General features: G+C 44.0%; 1 protein-coding gene across 2 annotated transcripts in view; it reads left to right on the top strand.

Moving 5' to 3' along the window:
* The window catches only part of klhdc3 (kelch domain containing 3), a 54,122-nt gene extending 39,880 nt beyond the window's left edge, over nt 1-14,242 (top strand). For both annotated transcript variants that reach the window (XR_004630977.1, XM_034681569.1), the window contains 3 exons: nt 1,577-1,650; nt 3,421-3,499; nt 9,418-14,242. Coding sequence is in view for 1 of the 2 variants with exons in the window: in XM_034681569.1 (XP_034537460.1) it covers nt 1,577-1,650; nt 3,421-3,499; nt 9,418-9,484 (220 nt within the window). In the remaining variant the exon portion in view is untranslated. The remainder of the gene's footprint in view (nt 1-1,576; nt 1,651-3,420; nt 3,500-9,417) is intronic.
* The last annotated feature ends 4,059 nt before the right edge of the window (nt 14,243-18,301 follow it).

Here is an 18,301-nt window from a genome sequence, read left to right as displayed (position 1 = left end):
TGAACAGAGTGTGATACAGAGCTCCAGGTGTCACAGGTGTGTGTGTGTGTGTGTGTGTTTGTGTGTATCTGTGTGTGTGTGAGGCTGAAGCAGGAAACAGATGTGCAGTGATATCTCAGTCTGCACAGGTCTGGGAGACTATCAGCTCGAGCCAGTCTGCCGTCTCACCGCTCCGCTGTTCTTCCTGTGGGCTTAAATCATGGCAGGCGCTGATAAGAGAGCAGAGCAGCGTGTTAGCAGCTCTCCTTTAGAATGATCTGTGGCTCGCTGCTAATGAACTTCACTGATTACAGGAGGAGAGGAGGAGAGAGAGGAGGAGAGAGGAGGAGGGAGGTGAATTATATCAATGAAGTTTAAGAGAAAGGAAACACCAGGAGGGAAAGATGACATGAAATACTGAAGATACACTAGAAGAGAAGAAAGACTGTGAAAGGTCTTTGAGGAGGAATATAAATTAGATTCTAGAAGAAAAGAAGCAGAGAAAGAAAACAGAACATTTAAATAAAGTCAGTTTTCGGAGGGGGAAAAGAAAAGCGATGCAGCCTTAAAGGTGACATATTCTGCTCTTTTTCATCCAAATATATTGGTCCAAGAGGTCCCCAAAACATGTCTTTAAAGTTTATTGCTCAAAAAAACACTTTGAAATCAGATTCTGGTCTGCCTGTAAAACCCTCTTTTTCAGTCCTCCTCAGAACAGGCTGTTTTCTGTGTCTGTGCCTTTAAATGAGAATGAGCTCTCTGACCACGCCCCCTCAGGTAGTGGATGTGGCCTCGGCTGTCCAGCACGTTGATCTAATGTTTTTCATGTTGGCTGAATATACACGGCTGCTCACAGACCCGCGTTTCTTCAACCCTCTGAATCTGATCCAGAATCTGATCCATAATCTGATCCTGACGGAGAGGCGCCTGCAGCAGGACCTTTCTGAACCATTGGTCACAGATTTAGTGTTTCTTGTTGTTTTATTTGTCAGTATTTCGACGTGTGTCTTGATACACAGCTACGAACATGTAGCTATGTGGCTATGCTATCTAGCGCTAGCACTTATCCATGATAAATAAAAATCATCCACTACATCTTCAAATCTGCAGACGTGGGGAGTAAAACCGACCTTTGTGTTTATTAAGACAGCCTACAACTAGCATGCCTCCCTCCTAAGCTCCTTGTTAGCACACACGTGTGCAGGGAATGAAAAACAGAGGAGGGGTTGAGTTGTATTTTATACAGTCTATGGGCTGAACAAGCTCCCAGCTCTGACTTCCTGTTACAGACCGGATGGCGTTGTGACGTATGAAAAACACTGAAAACTGAAAAGGCTCGTTTCAGAACACATTTACAGAAAGGTGGAGAAATCAGAACAGGGGCAGAATGGATTTTGCATGATATGTCACCTTTAATACTTGAGATCAGTCTCCGAGTGCAAAAACAAAAGTTTGACAGATGATTAAACAGCTGAGCAGTGAACACAACCTTCAAACGCTGTGTGTCTGGAGGTTTCAGGAGCTTCTGATTTGTCCATGATGTGTTCAAAGCTTTGATTGTTTGTTAATGTACTCAAACTTCTCATTCTCTTTGCAGCCCGTGTCCCGAGCAAGGAATGGGGGATGAATTCAACCTCATGGACCACTCAGACCTGTATATCTTAGACTTCAGTGAGTATCCCTCTCTTTACCTGGTTTACCATTGATAGATTAAAGTTGTGAAGCAGGGTGATTTGAGCTGCTGTTTGGTGCCAGTCATAGGAACAACGTGGAGGTGAATCTATCAGGGTTGGAGGCTTTTATATTCGAGCGCCCTGTTTCAATTTCCTGTCCTGTCCTTTCCTACGTAAAGGAGGACAAGGAGCGGTAGATAAACAGATGAGGAGTTACCTCCCCGCCTCCTCATTTCACCACAGAAACCTCCAATGAGATTCACCAAGCAAGTTAGAAACCGCTCCTCCATCTCAGCCGGTAGCGATGCCGTTTGTTTACGTCACCAAAACAGAAGTGCGAGCGTCCATCCCGAGGACACGGTGTTACCTGCCTTGTGTGTTTTCCCATTTATAACTTCCGCCGTGCAGACGCCCAAATATAGCCAGGTCCTGCCCGTGACGCGGTGAGGTCACAGTCAGGGAGTTGTGTAGGTGGGCTGAGCACAGGGACACACAGGGACCATATGGGACAGACCGTGCCCAGCGGCTTCCCCTGTGACCAACGCCTCCACGTGCCAGCTGCGTGTGTCCTCACCGTGTTTATCAGGGAACGTGAGGTGGGAGAGTCACGTCCATAGATGGGCCTTCAAAATAAGAGCGCTTTGCAGGTAATCAGCCCACGTATTGATCACCTGGGTTAAAAATGATGGTGATTTCAAAAGGGTGCCTTTTGAAATCACGTGTGATCAGGAGGTTACTAAACAACTTATAGATGCACTAAATGTTTGGATACGCAGGGACAGATCTGTAAAGACGGGCTCTTTCAGGGTTTTACCATGGGGAGCAGAGCTTTCAGTCGCTCTGCTCCCCAACTCTGGAACTCACTCCCACCAGACATCCGACACATAGACTCACTACCCCTCTTCAAATCAAGACTCAAAGCCCATCTGTTTCAAGCTGCATTCTCCATATAATCTCACTGCTTCATTTAAACTTGGTGTTACTTTTGCTTGTTGTTTTTTATTTAATTTATTGTGTTTTTAATCCCTCTGTTAAGTGACCTTGAGTGTTGAGAAAGGCGCTTTTAAATAAAACTTCTTCTTCTTCTTCTTCTTCTTCTTCTTCTTCTTCTTCTTCTTCTTCTTCTTCTTCTTCTTCTTCTTCTTCTTCTTCTTCTTCTTCTTCTTCTTCTTCTTCTTCTTCTTCTTCTTCTTCTTCTTCTTCTTCTTCTTCTTCTTCTTCTTCTTCTTCTTCTTCTTCTTCTTCTTCTTCTTCTTCTTCTTCTTCTTCTTCTTCTTCTTCTTCTTCTTCGTAGCCCCCTTTTTCCTTCATGACAGCTTTGCACACTTTCTCTCAGTCTGCTTCATGAAGTGGTCTCCTGGAATGGTTTCTGATTAACATGAACCATGTCAACAGTTAATTTATAGAATGACTTGCCTTCTTAATGTGTTTGAGACCATCAGTTGTGTTGTTCAGAGGTAGGGTTAGCACACAATGGATAGCCCTATTTAACTACTGTTGTAATCCAGATTATGGCAAAACCAGATTATGTCATAGTTTTGATGTCTTCAGTATTAATCTACAATGTTGAGAATAATTAAAATAAATAAAAACCATTGAATGAGAAGGTGTGTCCAAACTTTTGACTGATAGTGTATATATGTATAATAATGTGGTGTTTGTTTCTCCAGCTGTTTTTATCTAACCCAGCGCTGACACATGGATTCATGTCCTCGCTGTGATTAATGTCTGTGATCCGTCTGTGACTCATTACTCTCTCTCCTTTCAGGCCCTAATTTGAAGACGTTATGCAAAATAGCTGTTATTCAGTACAGTCTGGAGCAGTCGGGACTCCCACAAGACATCAGGTCAGAGCAGCATCCTCTCCTCCACAAACTCACATATTGTGTTTCCTGCTGTTTGTGTCATATCTGCCACCACTCTGCCCCTCCTGTGTAATGAGGCTGTTTGTCACAGAGAGAGATTAGGACTCATTATTCATTACTCAGCTCTTTGTCTGACATGATAAAATAGTTATAACATCTGCCCACTTACAGCTTTCACTCTCCTCTATAGGAGAATAACACAGTCACATAAAACAGATGAAGTCCAGGCGATGTTCTCAGCCTCATAATGTGTCATTTATCCAGAAGACACAGACGAATAAAGAACAAGAGGAAGATATATTCAGTTTATTTAATTATAGCGTCAACGTGAAAGAAGGGAAGAGGAAGTTATACTGCATGAGGAGGTCAAGGAAGTCACTTTGTGGTAGGATTAAACCTTTGAAAAAACTAAAACAATGACCAACAATCATACACACACACACACACACACACACACACACACACACACACACACACACACACACGCACATTTCAGTCTTTAAATGTTTAATGGTGTGCAACACACGGTGAGAAAACATTCAAAGTTTGAGGAAAAGTTTGGATCACTTAATTTGGCTCTGATTCTAATAATTATTTGTCCTAGAGTTAAAATATGTTTGTGTGATATGAAATATGTTTTAATGTAACATCTCTGTGCTTGAGATGCCTTAATGTTGCTCACAGATAATACATAAATACTCTTTTATTCCATGTAAACTTCTAATTTACATACATTTTTAGAATTCTGAGATCAAAGCCAGACTTCTAGAATGGCTTTGATCTCACCGTTCTATAATGTCGGAATAGAATTCTGGCTTTGATCTCAGAATTCTAGAATTCTGGCTTTAATCTCAGAATTCTAGAATTCTGGCTTTGATCTCAGAATTCTAGAATTCTGGCTTTAATCTCAGAATTCTAGAATTCTGGCTTTATTCTCAGAATTCTAGAATTCTGGCTTTGATCTCAGAATTCTAGAATTCTGGCTTTGATCTCAGAATTCTAGAATTCTGGCTCTGATCTCAGAATTCTAGAATTCTGGCTTTGATCTCAGAATTCTAGAATTCTGGCTTTGATCTCAGAATTCTAGAATTCTGGCTTTAATCTCAGAATTCTAGAATTCTGGCACCTTTGTCTACTCATGGGCTGAGGTTTGAGGGTCCAGGTTTTTAGCATTATCTGAAATAGCTTTTTTTAAAAGAGATGAACATTATTTTACACTGAAACCACTCTTTATTTAATAATCACATCTCTCCCCCGTTAAACCAAAGTACTATTAAAACCACTGAAACAGGTACTGCAAAGTGTAAGGCACACATTGTCACTTAATGGGTGTGATGAGGGAATAAAACATAATTTTCCTCTCAGCAACAACAAGCTCAAAAATATATATTTTAATATAAAAGTTAAAAAAGTGACTCAGGGTTAGGGTTGCAAAGAGGTGGAAATTTTCCGGTAAATTTCCATGGGAAGTTAAGCTGGGGAATTTTGGAAATATTCCAAATTGGAAATTATGGGAATTAACTGGGGATTTAATGGAAAGGTATCATATAAGCATAAATATTTGTTTTGTTACATCCATCCAAAATAATATAACTAAAACAGATTTATTTATAAGTAGAACTTTATCAAGTGGTAAATATTTTATTGAACAATCTTTTTTATCTGCACGTCATCCTCCGATCTGTCTTTCTTTTCCTAGTTTCCTTCTTGATCCACCGTCCTGTCTCTTGTTTACAAATAAAAGGGTTAGGGCGAATATTTTTGGAAGAGCGGGCCACAAATACATTTGAGTTGACTTTTTGAGGGAGTCAGCAATCTGACTCTTCTCAGAATCCTGGGATCACAGCCAGATTTCTAAAATTTTAAGATCAAAGCCAGAGATTCTAGAAGTCTGAGATCACAGCCAGAATCTTAGAATTCTAAGATCAAAGCCAGAGATTCTAGAATTCTGAGATCAAAGCCGGAGATTCTAGAATTCTAAGATCAAAGCCAGAGATTCTAGAATTCTAAGATCAAAGCCAGATATTCTAGAATTCTGAGATCAAAGCCAGAGATTCTAGAATTATGAGATCAAAGCCAGAGATTCTAGAATTCTGAGATCAAAGCCAGAGATTCTAGAATTCTGAGATCAAAGCCAGAGATTCTAGAATTCTGAGATCAAAGCCAGAATTCTAGAATTCTAAGATCAAAGCCAGAATTCTAGAATTCTAAGATCAAAGCCAGAGATTCTAGATTCTGACATTATAGAATGGTGGGATCAAAGCCATTCTAGACTTCTAGCTTTGATCTCAGCATTCTAGAATTCTGTCGTTGATCTCAGCGTTCTATAAAATATGAATGAAAAAATGAAAAAGTAAAACCTCAAAACAACTTTTTATACTGGCCCACTCTCCAGGAAAACTTCTTTTCAGCGGCCCTAATCCCGTTCTGTACTCCCTAAATGAATTAAATAATCTGTAATACTTCAAGAGATTCCAGTTTGAGAACAAAGCTTTGTTTTTGTTTGATGTTTGATCACAGGGTTTAAAAGATGTCATTATCATGTTGAAGCAGTATTCAAACATTTAAAGACATGAAGTATAAACGAGTCTTTTAAACTGGAAGGTTCATATTCAGTGAAGTCTCTGTGCTCTCTCTTTCTAAAACAAGCTTGATGTAAATACGGCGCCTGATATTTAAGAATCGTTTGACGGTTCGTCTGTTTGTAGACTCAAAGATTTCTCAGATATCCTTAATGGACTCGTGGTTTGGCTCATTAGACAAGTGCTTCAGTAATGAAGGAGTTTCTCTCAAGTGTTTTTCTTTTTTAGTAATTCGATCCTAATTACTGCTCACCCTCCATTCCTCTCACACTGTCACTGCCACCTTGCACGCTCCACACTTCGCTGTTTGCAGTCGTGTTTCTAACCCGCAGAGAGTTTTCACCCCGAGGTCACAGGACTCACGTTAACTCCCTCTGCCCCTCGCTGGCATCTCCACCTCCAGTGCCAATCTCCCCTCTTAAACACACACGCGCACAACAACAGAAAAACGAACAAAGCAAATTAAGAGGAGTGAGTGTGAAACCAGAGCCAGAGATAACAATCTGCAGCCCAACCTCTGACCTGTCAGCAGGTCAGCAGCAGAGCCTGCTGTCAGCCCCTGCTCCTGGTTCTCGTGTTACAGCCAGACCGTCCCTCATCATTATACACATCGTAGCTCTGCACTGGGACCAAGAGGAGGCTAAGAGGGGTGGGTGAAGGACTCACAGTTAGTGGGCTGAGTGACGCTGCAGAAGATTTTTTTACCAACATGGAAATTTCAAGAGTTAAAAAAGTATGGTACAGGTCTGAAGTATATACATTGATACGTTTTACAAAACAAATAGTTCCAAGGGGAACTAAGAGTGCAAATGATAGTAAGCATGTTCTTTAGTGATGGGAAGTTCGGCTCTTTTCAGAGAGCCAGCTCTTTTAACTAGGGTTAGGGTTAGGATTAGGGTTAGGGTTAGGGTTGAGATTAGGGTTAGGGTTAAGATTAGGGTAAGGGTTAAGATTAGGGTTAGAATTAGTGTTAGGGTTAGGGTTGAGATTAGGGTTAGGGTTAAGATTAGGGTTAGGACTAGGGTTATGATTAGGGTTAGGGTTAAGATTAGGGTAAGGGTTAAGATTAGGGTAAGGGTTGAGATTAGGGTTAGAATTAGTGTTAGGGTTAGGGTTGAGATTAGGGTTAGGGTTAAGATTAGGGTTAGGACTAGGGTTATGATTAGGGTTAGGGTTATGATTAGGGTTAGGGTTTGGATTAGGGTAAGGGTTAAGATTAGGGATAGAATTAGGGTTAGGGTTAGGGTTGAGATTAGGGTTAGGGTTAAGATTAGGGTTAGGACTAGGGTTATGATTAGGGTTAGGGTTAGGATTAGGGTTAGGGTTGGGATAAGGGTTAGGGTTAAGATTAGGGTTAAAATTAGGGTTAGGATTAGGGTTAGAATTAGGGTTAGGGTTAGGGTTTGAATTAGGGTTAGGATTAGGGTTAGGGTTAGAATTAGTGTTAGGGTTAGGGTTTGAATTAGGGTTAGGATTAGGGTTAGGGTTAGAATTAGGGTTAGGGTTAGGGTTAGGGTTAGAATTAGGGTTAGGGTTAGGGTTAGAATTAGGGTTAGGATTAGGGTAAGGGTTAGGGTTAGAATTAGGGTTAGGATTAGGGTTAGGGTTAGGATTAGGGTTAGGGTTGGGATTAGGGTTAGAATTATGACTAGGGTTAGGATTAGGGTTATGTTTAGGGTTTGGGTTGGGATAAGGGTTAGGGTTAAAATTAGGGTTAGGGTTAGGGTTAGAATTAGGGTTAGGGTTAGGGTTGGGATTAGGGTTAGGATTAGGGTTAGGGTTAGGATTAGGGTTAGGGTTAGGGTTAGTGTTAGAATTAGGGTTAGGGTTAGGGTTAGGGTTAGGATTAGGGTTAGGATTAGGGTTAGGGTTAGGGTTAGGGTTGGGATTAGGGTTAGGGTTAGGGTTAGGGTTAGGATTAGGGTTAGGGTTAGGGTTGGGATTAGGGTTAGGGTTAGGGTTAGGGTTAGGGTTAGGGTTGGGATTAGGGTTAGGGTTAGGGTTAGGGTTAGGATTAGGGTTAGGGTTAGGGTTAGGATTAGGGTTAGGATTAGGGTTAGGGTTAGGGTTAGGGTTAGGGTTGGGATTAGGGTTAGGGTTAGGGTTAGGATTAGGGTTAGGGTTGGGATTAGGGTTAGGGTTAGGATTAGGGTTAGGATTAGGGTTAGGGTTAGGGTTAGGGTTAGGGTTGGGATTAGGGTTAGGGTTAGGATTAGGGTTAGGGTTAGGGTTAGGGTTAGGGTTAGGGTTGGGATTAGGGTTAGGGTTAGGGTTGGGATTAGGGTTAGGGTTAGGGTTAGGGTTGGGATTAGGGTTAGGGTTAGGATTAGGGTTAGAACCAGAACCAAATTCAAGCAAACAGAACCAGAACCAAACGAAATCAGAACCAAACAGAACCAGAACCAAACCAGAACTTGACCAGAACCGAAGTGAACTGAACCAGAACCAAAGTGAACCAGAACCAAACCGAACCAGAACCAAGCCGAACCAGAACCGAACCAGAACCGAACCAGAACCGAACCAGAATCGAACCAGAACCGAACCAGAACTTGACCAGAACCGAACCAGAACCAAACCGAACCAGAACCAAACCGAACCAGAACCAAACCGAACCAGAACCAGAACCGAACCAGAACCAAACCGAACCAGAACCGAACCAGAACCAAACTGAACCAGAACCGAACCAAAACCGAACCAGAACCAAACCAGAACCGAACTCAACAAACAGAACCAGAACCAAACTCAAGCAAACAGAATCAGAACCAAACGGGAGAAATCAGAACCAGAACAAAACCGAACCAGAACCGAACCAGAACCAAACCGAGCCAGAACCGAACTCAACAAACAGAACCAGAACCGAACTCAACAAACAGAACCAGAACCGAACTCAACAAACAGAACCAGAACCGAACTCAACAAACAGAACCAGAACCGAACTCAACAAACAGAACCAGAACCGAACTCAACAAACAGAACCAGAACCAAACTCAAGCAAACAGAAGCAGAACCAAACACGACATTATTAATTTCCTCAGCTTGTGCTGAGTTGTGCTGTGAGCAGAGCTGGGGCTGAGCACTGAGAGAGCTAAGCAGTAAAGGAAAAAACTGGGATTCTGATTCACTATAAAGCATCGACTCTCAGAGCCGCAGCTTTTGATCATGACACATCACTAATGTGATTAATCTGTGTTACAATTATGAGGGGTCCTTGGACAATTTTCTCACCTGTAAGGGGTCCCTGGCTCCAAAAAGTTTGAGAACCCCTGATTTAGACCGTCTCTAATACGTTTCCTGGTTCTGTCTCATGTTTTCTTCTAGGTGGGAACTGGCAGCCATGACAACAAACAGCAACATCAGCAGGCCGATCTTCTCGTCCCACGGCTGACCCTCCTGACTGTGAGGGAGATCAGGACTCTCTGATTCAGGACTCTTTAGGCTTTTAACTTTCTTACAGACTCAGATCCAGACCGCTGTTTTTTTCTAGAGTCTGGATCTGGATGGGATTTATTTTCCACATTCTTCAACTTTACTCTGACCAAAATATCCTGCGTGACTCCTCTGGAGCCGCGAGCGGTCTCGGATATTTTGAACCCTTGAGACGCTGGTCGTGTGAGACCCGAATCATTGACACCTTCTCCTTCTTCTTTTCTAGCCTCTCTAGAAATCCAATCAGCCTATGATAATCATAGACTTCTAATCTTAAGCACAGGAAGAGACAAGAACTTCAGCCAAAGGTTCCAGAGAGCTCTCTGTGGACGATGTCACGGGTCTCCCTCAAAGGACTAATGTGAATCTACTGGTGGATCGATAAGGACGCTGAGTCTCTCAAACGGACATGAAACCATGTAAAAGGATTAAGTGTCTGTAGTTTATGAAGTGGACGAAGGTGACCGTGGACTTTGGTGTTAGATTTAAGAAGACGTGTACAAGATCTTTTAGGGTTCCACGATTGAAAAAGTTCTGTGTGATTGGCTTCATCTTGTCTCATGCTTCATCCTCTCCTCACTCACACCCCGATGCTAAGTGTCTCTAAGGCCGGACTCAGACTACAGGAGGAGCATGCATCAGATGTATACCTGTTTTCTTCACTGAACCAATCTTTGACATCCTGAGCTGCTCAGAGACTCGTCTAAGGCGTGCCGATGATAGCGATCTTGTTGAATGTTTAGCATTAAAGGTTCTGGAGGATTACGTCAGTACGTTTAGAGCAGAAAGGAGAGAGGGAAGGAGGTAGCTGTGAAACTGTTGAGCGTTAGCGTCACTCCAACATGTGTGAGGACGAAAAAACTGCAAAACAAACACACCCGAAAAAAGACACGGCTAATGTGGGCTTAACGTGAAAAGCTCTGGTGTTTGTGTTCACAGTCCGTTGGATAGAAATGTTCAGGAGTGAGATCACTTACAGACTGCATAGAAATACTGAATCTCTGGGCGAGGGTTTTTCCAAGGAGTTTCGTCCACGAATGCTTCAGCAAGCGTTGGTTGCACGCCGTTCGAAACAGTCTTTAGAGAGCACGAAGAAGGCGTGATGAAATCTCATGACAGTTTCCCTTTAACTGATCTTTATCTGATATTTCATGCTTACATCAGCTTTGTCTTTAAGCGTTAACTCCAGTCTGAAGTTGGACCGTAAGCGAAGGCACGCACAGAAATGAAGTCTCCGCCTTAATCTTTAACAGTTTGCTGACTTGAAGCTCGGATTGTTTCTAGAACTTCACACACATCACGCCAACATGCGCTCACACACACTTTGATTTCTTCCCCACGTTTTACTCGGTTGTGGTTAAAGTCAGCCTGAAAACCTCGTTACATGCAGCTCATCCGGATGAAGTCAGGACATGTTGAGGAGTTTCGTGCACGTGAAAGTGGTTTATGTCTGCAGCCTGATTGTTAGACCAGTTAGTGTTTCAGTCTGAAGTCTGAGTCCGGCCTCAGTTTGAAGTCAGAAACCGGTCTGCCTTGTGAAACTCTCGGTCCATCTACCTCCCTCAGTCGCATCCTTCACATGAAGACTCCCCTCAGACAAACAAACGCCTCCTCACCGTGAGGTCTGTGTTTGTTTATCTCCAGAGAGCTACGACTCTCCCTCCTCCCTCCTCCCTCCTCCTCCTCCTCCTGCAGTTTGTTTTTCAGTGCCAAACGTAGACTCATGATGCAAACATATACTGTGTATGTGTGTCCGCACGTGATGCTCGTGATCCTCGCCCACCTGCTCCACGTTGCCTGTTGTTTCGGGGGAATCATCTCTGATGTGCATAATGTAGACGCTCCTCTTTTAGACAATCCTACAGCGTGCTTCTTCACGCCGCGCTGACACACGTGTGTTTGTGTTCAGCTGACGACACAGAAGGGCTGTTACTGAATTATTACACACTCGCCATGAGAGGCCCGGACATGGAGGTGTTTACTCAGGCGCTTGTTTTTATTTCACCGTACAAGTTTTAGAACAAAGTTTGGAGAGGTGACGGTCTCTGTTTGCAACCTTTAGTATCCAGGTTTGTTCCACGATGACGTCTGTGATATCTCAGATCTTTGGTGCAGTCAGCGGTCTCTTTGAGGGATCAATCAACACAAAATACAACTCAAGACTTCACAGGTTCATCAGGTTCAGTCATTTACTGCCACAGCTTGGTGCTGTTGTTATCCTCCATATTTGCATTAAACAGGGAATTTATTAAAGACTTTATTTAGTCAAGACTTATTTTGGGTTTCTCAAACGCTGGCTCAATATCGCTGAAAAGCTAGCTCAGAGTTTGAATATTTATGCTGCAAAAACCTCAAAGTCTTTCAAGTTAATTTATCTTATTAACTATTCAAAATAAATCTTAACACTTAATATAAGTCACCTTAAAAATCCAGATATATCATCGTATTTACAGATGTTACTTACAAAAAATAAGGTTGTAAAAATAACTGCCAGTGCTCCAAACAAGTCGATCTTACCTCAACGAAACGTATCCAGTAAGAGTTGCATGGTCGTTACCATATAAGGACATAAACAAGCTGACACTGAGTATAGACTTAAGAGTGAATCTGTCATTCCGAACACTGTCGTCTCTTTTCTTCACTTCGTTAGACGTCTCTTTCGCTCATCTTCTGGTGTGATTTAACCTCCCTCACTAGTGTCCTCCTCTCGTCTTCTTCTCTCTGTTGTTTGAATCTTAAACTTTGAACTCCTAAAATAGATTCAAAGTAATCTTAAAATATCCTCCATGTAATCAAAAGAGTTCGAAAGCAGACATTCACTCTCGTTCTTTGCCGCAGTGTCAACAGGCGGAGGTGAAATGCGCCGGACACATTTCACAGATTGATTCAATTTGACGTGTGTGATCAGGGTCGTCTCTGGAAACACTTTATTGTTGAGAATCAGATCAAGGATTCAACACATCTGTGTAATAACCACAGACTGTACGACGTCATCTCTGCGTCTACATCTTGTATTCCATACTGAAGCAGAGTTTTGAAGCCTCAACCTAAATTTGGTTGACGTAACAGGAGGCGAAGAGGTAGACTTTGAGCCTCCTTGCTAATGTGTCTCTAATATTTAAAACTTGTACGTTTAATATCTTTAAAAAAGAACACGTTAATAATAAATTCCCTTCGTACAGTGTGTGCTGATAGAGAAATGAGCTACTCAGACCTAAACTGTTAACATGTTTATTTTAAAGATCGGCTCTTTGAATGGGTGTGTATTTGGTTTCTAGTGTTTCTGCAGCCAGCCCTCTAGTGGACACTCCAGGAACTGCTGTTTTTGGCACTTCTGCATTGGCTTCATACTTCAAGATCGAAGGTTTCTACAGATTAAAACTCAGTTCCGATAACAACAGGAGCGTCTTTACGAGCTAACAATACTGCCGAAACTTTCCGAATTAGCTTGCGTCGTGTAAGATATGGTGACGATAACAAACGGTGCTAACGCAGCGTGTTGTGATGGTTAAAGCTCACAAAACAAAGACAATCAGAGTTTTTCCAGCTATATTTTTAACATTTTTAACGTCGCCAGTCTTGCCAAAGTCTTGGTATCTTTAGGGTGACAGTATTTGTTGGATTGATTGATTTCCTTCATGAGGATGATAAGATCGAGTATCACAGACTTGTCTTTGGGTCTTAAAAGAAACACCAGGTGATGATGAGTACAGCCAGAGAACTTCTCTCCATGCTAGTTTAATGTAAATAAGAACCAGGCTGCTTCAGTCCTGATCTTTGAGACCAGATCCCCTCTGTGCCGGATCAGCTGGTAGAAATGAATCCTGCAGGCCGGCTGCTGGTCCCAAACATCAGGAAGTGAAGACTCTGACCTTCATCCTGATGTTTACAGAAGTGTGAAACAATCGTTAGTGCGGGCTGAAGTCAGCGGCTGATCGTGGCGGTCTGGCCTTACAGAGAGGAGACAATGCTGCTTCAAACCTCTCTCTCCCCCCAAACTGAGTGTGGGTTTCATTTACAGACCGGCAGTGCCAATATGACAACACACACACACACACAATCCACACTCTTCACTCTTCATGGTCCTCAGTGTCCCTGCTAACGACAGAGTAAAGGTACAGGTGAACAAATCAAACCTTGGATGTGACGCAGGAAGCTCGGTCACTTTTTTAACGTGTGTGGTGGAAGACTTTCTTCTTGCAGGACTTCGGTCCTCTTCTTGTTGCGTGTGAAGATTAGGGTGACAGTGTTTCAGCCAAGACCTCTTCAGGAATACAAACCTGTCCCTCAGAGACGCTCGCCTCCGTGAGAGTGAAACGAGCGATGGTGATGTACGCTCTCTCTGCACCTTTACAGCTTTTAACCTTTAAAGCAGCTTCTGAGAGAAACATGCATCAATAAATCCTAACGCACGCTCGTCTAACGTCACTTAGAGCGAGCGGCGATCATTGCCAAGCAGGACGACGTTCTCCAACTTTAACGCCAAGAAGTGTGTTTCTCTCTCTCTCTGTGGATTAATTCATAAACTACAAAGAATGCTTGTTAGGATCAGAACAAAGTACGCCGTGTGTTTGGATCACTTCACTGTTTTTATTTGACGGTTTTATATTTGACACGTGTTTTCAGAGGGACTCTGAGTGGAGAGGTTGGTCAGGACTTCCTGTGCAATATGCTTTATAACTGTATCAACAATAAATCTGAGACGATTTGAAGAAGAGCTCGTGTCCGTCTTCACTCTTTCACATTTCAGTTTTTCAGAGACGCGTCCCGGTCCGAGCTGCAGAGGCCGAAATACTTCAGATCATGCAGTGCCGGGGGGCGGCTTGGGGACCTGATGTGGTTTCGTATCACTCAGTCAGGACCAAGATCCTCAAAGATTGCATGCGTTAAGTTATATTTGGCGGTATGGGAGCTCCCTTCTCTTCCACTTAGGCACATGGAAGGGCAGAGCCTGCAGAGGGGAGAGCACACATAACCTCCCTCCCTTATTTGCATGTTCAAGTTAAATTTGTCTGTATGGCTCTGTTCTGGGAGCTCCCTGCCCTCCATGTGTCTATGTGGAAGGGCAAAGCCTATGGTGGGGAGAGCACACATCCCCTCCCTCCCTCATTTACATGCTTTTAGTTATATTTGACTATGGCTCTGTTTTGGGAGCTCCCTACCCTTCTATGTGCCTATGTGGAAGGGCAAAGCCTGAGGTGGGGAGAGCACATTCCCCCCTCAGGATCACACTGCCCCTTTATATGCATGTATATGTTAAATTTATCGGTATGGCTCTGTTCTTGGAGCTCCCTGCCCTTCCATGTGCCTACGTGGAAGGGCACACCTCCCCTCTCTATGCCTGCGTGTGAATGCTTCTCTGCTCTTTGAGTACCAAAGAGTTAAACCGTGTGCATGATGACATTATCCAGACATTTATTGGGACGCTGCAGCTCACATCACGACACTGGGACGTTAGCTCACCTTCTGTAAGCTAGCTAACGTACAAAGTTTAGTCGTCGTTGCGTTACAGTTCATAATCTGACGTAGCTTCAGATCAACACACGACCTCATCACTCTGCATCCTGTTAAAAGATGAACAAAGGATTAAAAAGAAGAAACACATCTTTACCACAGGGAGTGACGGTGCTCATGGGAAATGTAGTCTGCATCCCAGAAAGGCACTACCAACTTCAACCAGAGGGGGCGCCAGAATCAACACAACACGAAAACTCCTTACTGTGCCTTTAATATCGTGCTGAAGAGGAAAACAGACTGGTGTTTGTCTTTTGAGGTTGATTGAGGCTGAAATCAGTCTGGATGTGTTCAGAAGCTCAAAATTGAAGAAGAAAAAGAAGAAGGAAGTACAGACAAAGTTTTTTTGTGTCATGACTTCTGACCTGCTGCTGGCATGCACACAGACTCCTGGAAGTCAGAATGAATCATGCACATGATCACTGAATGCAATCAATCACAAACCGGGATCAGTTTGTAACAGCTGCAGTTATTTCCAGTTTAATCTAACTTTGATGAGCATCAGATTTGAGAAGCCAGCCTCCTCCTCCTCTTCCTCCTCTTATCTCCATACTCTCTCCTCCTGTAGCTCCTGTACGTGTCGTTAATCGCTCGCTGGTCTTTGAACTCTGCAGCTCTGCTTCCTCCAGAAACCCAGAGAGCTGAGTCTGCTCCAGCCGCTCCGTCTGATCGTCCTCATCATCATCATCTGAGGAGATCTAACCCTGAACCTCAGCACCAGACTCGGCCTGTACTCCTTGTTTCAGAGGAAGATTTGGAGCTGTGGACCTGATCCTGAAGTCTAAACTCTGGTCCAGGTCTCAGAGGCTGCAGGAGTGGGTGCACACTTTGGATTTCATGCTGTAGTCGGCGTCTATTATTGATGTTGACTGTAAAACAAGACCTTTTGAATGTGGTTGGATTATAAGAGAGTTAGTTAGAGATGTTACAGGAAGTTATTGACCCTGAAGTCACTTTGTAATGAAACATTTGATCTCATATCAGAGTTTATGTGAACGTCAGTCTGATCAGACGTGCTCGTTCTGCTCAGAGGAAGCGTTGACACTTGAATAATCGTCCTGCAGCTCCTGAACGTGTCGTCAGTCGCTCCCAGCTCTTTGAACCCTGCTCTCTGGGTTTCTGCAGGAAGCAGAGCTGCAGAGTCTGCTCCAGCCGCTCCGTCTGATTGTCCTCACTGTCACCGGACCCCCCCCCGCCCCCCCTCCCTGCCTCAGTCCACCTAATAGGACGCGTGCGGCTGCTTTGGGGGGTCCCTTCATTAGAAAGTGTCTCCCCTGAATCCAGCTCCAGTTTGTTCCCGTCTGTCAGCAGTCGCCTGCTATAAAGCCGCTGTTATCTGCAGTGTTAAGTGCAGGCCACAGACGAGGACTCGGCTTAAAGCGGGGCAGCAGAGACACCCTGTCCCGCCTGGCCCCCGCCGCACACAGGAAGCAGGACTGCAGCGGGTCCCCCTGTCTGGCCCCAGAGCCTGCAGGCCCGGCAGGCGTTAATGCAAGGAGCCACTCAGACAAACGACGCTCTAATTTCCCTCCAGGACTCGCAGAGTCCCAGCGGCCCTCCACAATCAGACTGAGGATTTGTTCAGAGTGATTTGTTTTGTCTTGTCCCGTCCCCGAGTGAGTCCCTCACTCAAGTTCTAGTTCTCTGCTCCCAGAGTCCTTCAGAGCACTCAGTCAGGGATTTAAGGAGAGAGGCATTAAAGGAGCGCGAGGCCTCAGAGGACAGACACCACAGACGGTCAGGAATAACAGAAAGTAAAGAAACAAGTCGACGGACGATGATCATGGATGTTAGAGACACAGAGTCAGAGTGTTTAAAGTATGAGTGCACTCGGCTCTTATAAGTACTTGTTGTATAATCTACTGTAGGATGATGGCCAACCAGATGCTGAGCCATGATCTGCAGACAAACACACTTACAGATGCTTCAAAAAAAGACGTGCATAAAGCTTTAACATCCCTCCATCATGTGCTTTATTTAAATATCTTCACGGCTTCTTTCTGCAGCCACACAGCTCTCTAACTTTGGCTTCATGTTCCTCTCAGCTCTGCAGGATCTGTGCTGTCACTCATCCCGTGCCCCATGTATCTGCAGCCGGTCAAACTTCCCTTTCTAAAGATTCAGATCTGATGCATCCTCCTGTTTCAATCACTGCACAGATACAGATTAGAGTCCAGAGAGCTGAACAGAAACATCAGCTCAGAGTGTGCAGAGATCACTGCTGGAGAGGACTGAGCAAAGAGACGCTGCTCTCTGCTTCACAAAAGTTGTGTTTGTTTCTTCATTGATCATCTTGTTATCTTTTATTTTCTTGTATCGGTCGTCTCGTCTCAAACCGCTGAGCTTCAAATGTGCGCTGTGAACGCAGGACTGCAGGCTTTATAAGGTTGAAAACATTGAGCTGAAAGAAACAATCCCTGAGCTCCAAGAACAGAGCCATATCAACAACTTTAACTTATACATGCAAATAAAGGGGTAGCATGCTCCTGAGGGGGGGTGTGCTCTCCCCACCTCAGGCTATGCCTTTCCACGTAGGCACATGGAAGGGCAGGGAGCTCCCAGAACAGAGCCATAGTCAAATATAACTTAGTGAATGCAAATAAGGCAGGGAGGGTGTCTGTGCTCTCCTCACTGCAGGCTTTGCCCTTCCACGTAGGCACATGGAAGGGTAGGGAGCTCCCAGAACAGAGCCATAGTCAAATATAACTTAGTGAATACAAATAAGGTAGGGAGGGTGTGTGTGTGCTCTCCCCACCGCAGGCTTTGCTCTTCCACGTAGGCACATGGACGGGCTGGGAGCTCCCAGAACAGAGCCATAGTCAAATATAACTTGGTGAATGCAAATAAGGCAGGGAGGGTGTGTGTGCTCTCCTCACTGCAGGCTTTGCCCTTCCACGTAGGCACATGGAAGGGTAGGGAGCTCCCAGAAACAGAGCCTTAGTCAAATGTAACTTAGTGAACACAAATAAGGTAGGGAGGGTGTGTGTGTGTGTGCTCTCCCCAACGCAGGCTTTGCTCTTCCACGTAGGCACATGGACGGGCTGGGAGCTCCAAGAACAGAGCCATACCAACAATTTTAACTTATACATGCAAATAAAGGGGTAGCGTGCTCCTGAGAGGGGGCTGTGCTCTCCCCACCTCAGGCTTTGCCCTTCCACGTAGGCACCTGGAAGGGTAGGGAGCTCCCAGAACAGAGCCATAGTCAAATATAATTTAGTGAATACAAATAAGTTAGGGAGGGTGTGTGTGTGCTCTCCCCACC

The sequence above is a fragment of the Notolabrus celidotus genome, chromosome 4, assembly GCF_009762535.1.
Source record: "Notolabrus celidotus isolate fNotCel1 chromosome 4, fNotCel1.pri, whole genome shotgun sequence".
NCBI lineage: Eukaryota > Metazoa > Chordata > Actinopteri > Labriformes > Labridae > Notolabrus > Notolabrus celidotus.
This window is presented reverse-complemented; position numbering and strand designations above follow the sequence as displayed.